General features: G+C 51.8%; 1 protein-coding gene across 1 annotated transcript in view; it reads left to right on the forward strand.

The window, feature by feature from the left end:
* The window catches only part of LOC105534461 (NUT family member 2D-like), an 18,086-nt gene that overhangs the window by 14,319 nt on the left and 1,643 nt on the right, over positions 1-2,124 (forward strand). Inside the window, exons 10-11 of the mRNA XM_011973188.1 lie at positions 792-973; positions 1,067-1,143. Coding sequence (XP_011828578.1) covers positions 792-973; positions 1,067-1,143 — 259 coding nt within the window. The remainder of the gene's footprint in view (positions 1-791; positions 974-1,066; positions 1,144-2,124) is intronic.

Consider the following 2,124-nt stretch of genomic DNA (forward strand, 5'->3'; position numbering starts at 1 on the left):
GCTTTCAAACTATTGAGCCATGATGCTGGCTCCCCTGGGAGCCATGCTGTCATTCTTCAGTTCATGGGACTTTGCCTTTGGGGTCATGTGAGCTAATTCCCCTTATATATACTATTAATTCTGTCCCTCTGGCGAACCCTAATACAGTGTCTTCCTGTTCCATTTAGCATGATTACAGGGGTGGGAAAATATGTTAGGGGCTGGAAGATGGTTCTCTGGGAGGAGGTATCAGGCAGGGTCCTGAAGGCAAGACCCTCCAGGCTCTGTCATGGCAACTTTGCTGACCAGTACATGGTCTTCTTGTCCAGGAGTCCATGGATGCTCAGGGCAATCTAGGCAAAATTTGGAGTCTGTGATGGGCTTGGAAATTTCAGTGAAGATTTGGGAGCGTCCTAACCCAAGCTATTTAAGAGCCTCTGCTTTACATGGTGTGAAGGACCCAACAACCACCTTCTATATAGCTGTCCTGGGCATGCTTGGTCTTCCCAGCAATGAGTTTTTTGTGGTGTGATCTCAGAGCTCACCTCACTCCACCCTGAGACTCTTGTACAGTGAAGTGCAAGGATGTGGCCAGGCCAATTGTCAGCAGTCAGCTCCTGGCCTGCCTAACTCAATGTAGAGCATGTGTCCACCATGTGCTACTGTGCTGCCCAGAGTCACTGGGCTCATGAGCCAGATATAAATGCTGAGTCTGGGGCCTGTGTGCCCGACAAGCCCTGTCCTGTCAGTTGGCCCAGGGAGCATCACACAGGGGACTCCTCTCCTCAGGCTCTCTCGCATCTCTCTGGCAGACAGGTGGTCCTGATCGTCTGCGCTGTGGGGCCCTATTATTCCAGAGCAAATGCTGGAGCCAGACTGACCCTATGGAAAGGCACAAGGACGTGGGCTGTGGTGATGGGCGCCCTCAGTCAGGCACCAGCTGTCCCGCGTTCCTGGCTTCCACCTCTGAGGCAGCTCCCCGACATTCTCAAAAGTCTGTCCACTTCCTTATCTGTTACAGTTGCTCTTGTCAGGGGGAGCAGTGGGCTTTGGCCTGTTTACCTACACCCTCATGTGTGTGCTACAGCCTGGCTTGGGACATATTTGATCTCCATGTGAAGACCGAGATTGTGGCTTTCTGTCCTTGGAGCCCCAAAAGGACAGGTGGGCCCTGAGGGACAGATGCCCCAGTCCCAGGACAAGGAACTTCCCCCAGGAGAGCTGCTCATGGCCCCCTTTAACTCCCAACTCCCCTGGAGGGGCTGACAGGGGTTCCCTGCAGGCTGAGGCTCTGAGCACAGGGACACCTGGGGCCCTATATACCAGCCCTGTGAGAAATAGGGCCGAAGAGCCTCATTCCCCGTGTGAGTGGCTGGTCACCCATACTTACGGGCCTCATCCTGCGCACGGTCCTGTAGCTGACCCACACCTGACATGCTGAGTCTTCCTTGGGCTTCATCCCCTGGAGTCGTCCCCTATTCCTGGCTCCCATGCTGGTGGCCCTGCCTTCTGTCACAGACACCCAAGGACTCTCCAGGCCATACCTCAGTGACAGCAGCTTTGCCATCCTGCTGGCCTCAATCCCAGAAAAACTTCAAGAGAACAAGGCCCACGATTTTAAAAGGGCTAAGACTAATGTTACAGAAAATGGACTGGAAGATGAGGAATTTTCACAAGTGTTCTCCAATTTATACAGAGAATGAAACAGAAATTGTGAAGTTGAAATGTGCAAAAAGCAACACTAAGAAATAGCGGTTTAAGCAGATGATGCTTTCATGGATTCAGGGCAATGACTGCTATCCACAGAGTGTGCAGAGGAAGGGCCTGGTCCTGGTGGGTAGCATGGCTGTGGCTCATCGAAGAGAATAAGAAAGGGCTGGGCAAGCCTCATATTTGGAATTCACCAGAGTGAAACTTGGCCAGTGATGCCAGGGAAGGGCCACAATGGTGAAGGTGTTGACCACCCATCTCTGCCACAATCAACCCTGATTCAAAGCATTTGCTGAAGAACCAGAGCAGACTGACAGTGAGATTTTGGGCCTCTGGGCCAGTCATCTCTATAAAATGACGTATTTCTCCAAGAACAGGACAAGGAGTCACCATTTTCCCAAACCACAGACCATATCTTAATAGAACAACTTTTTT

The sequence above is a fragment of the Mandrillus leucophaeus genome, unplaced genomic scaffold (genome assembly GCF_000951045.1).
Source record: "Mandrillus leucophaeus isolate KB7577 unplaced genomic scaffold, Mleu.le_1.0 Scaffold1351, whole genome shotgun sequence".
Lineage (NCBI taxonomy): Eukaryota > Metazoa > Chordata > Mammalia > Primates > Cercopithecidae > Mandrillus > Mandrillus leucophaeus.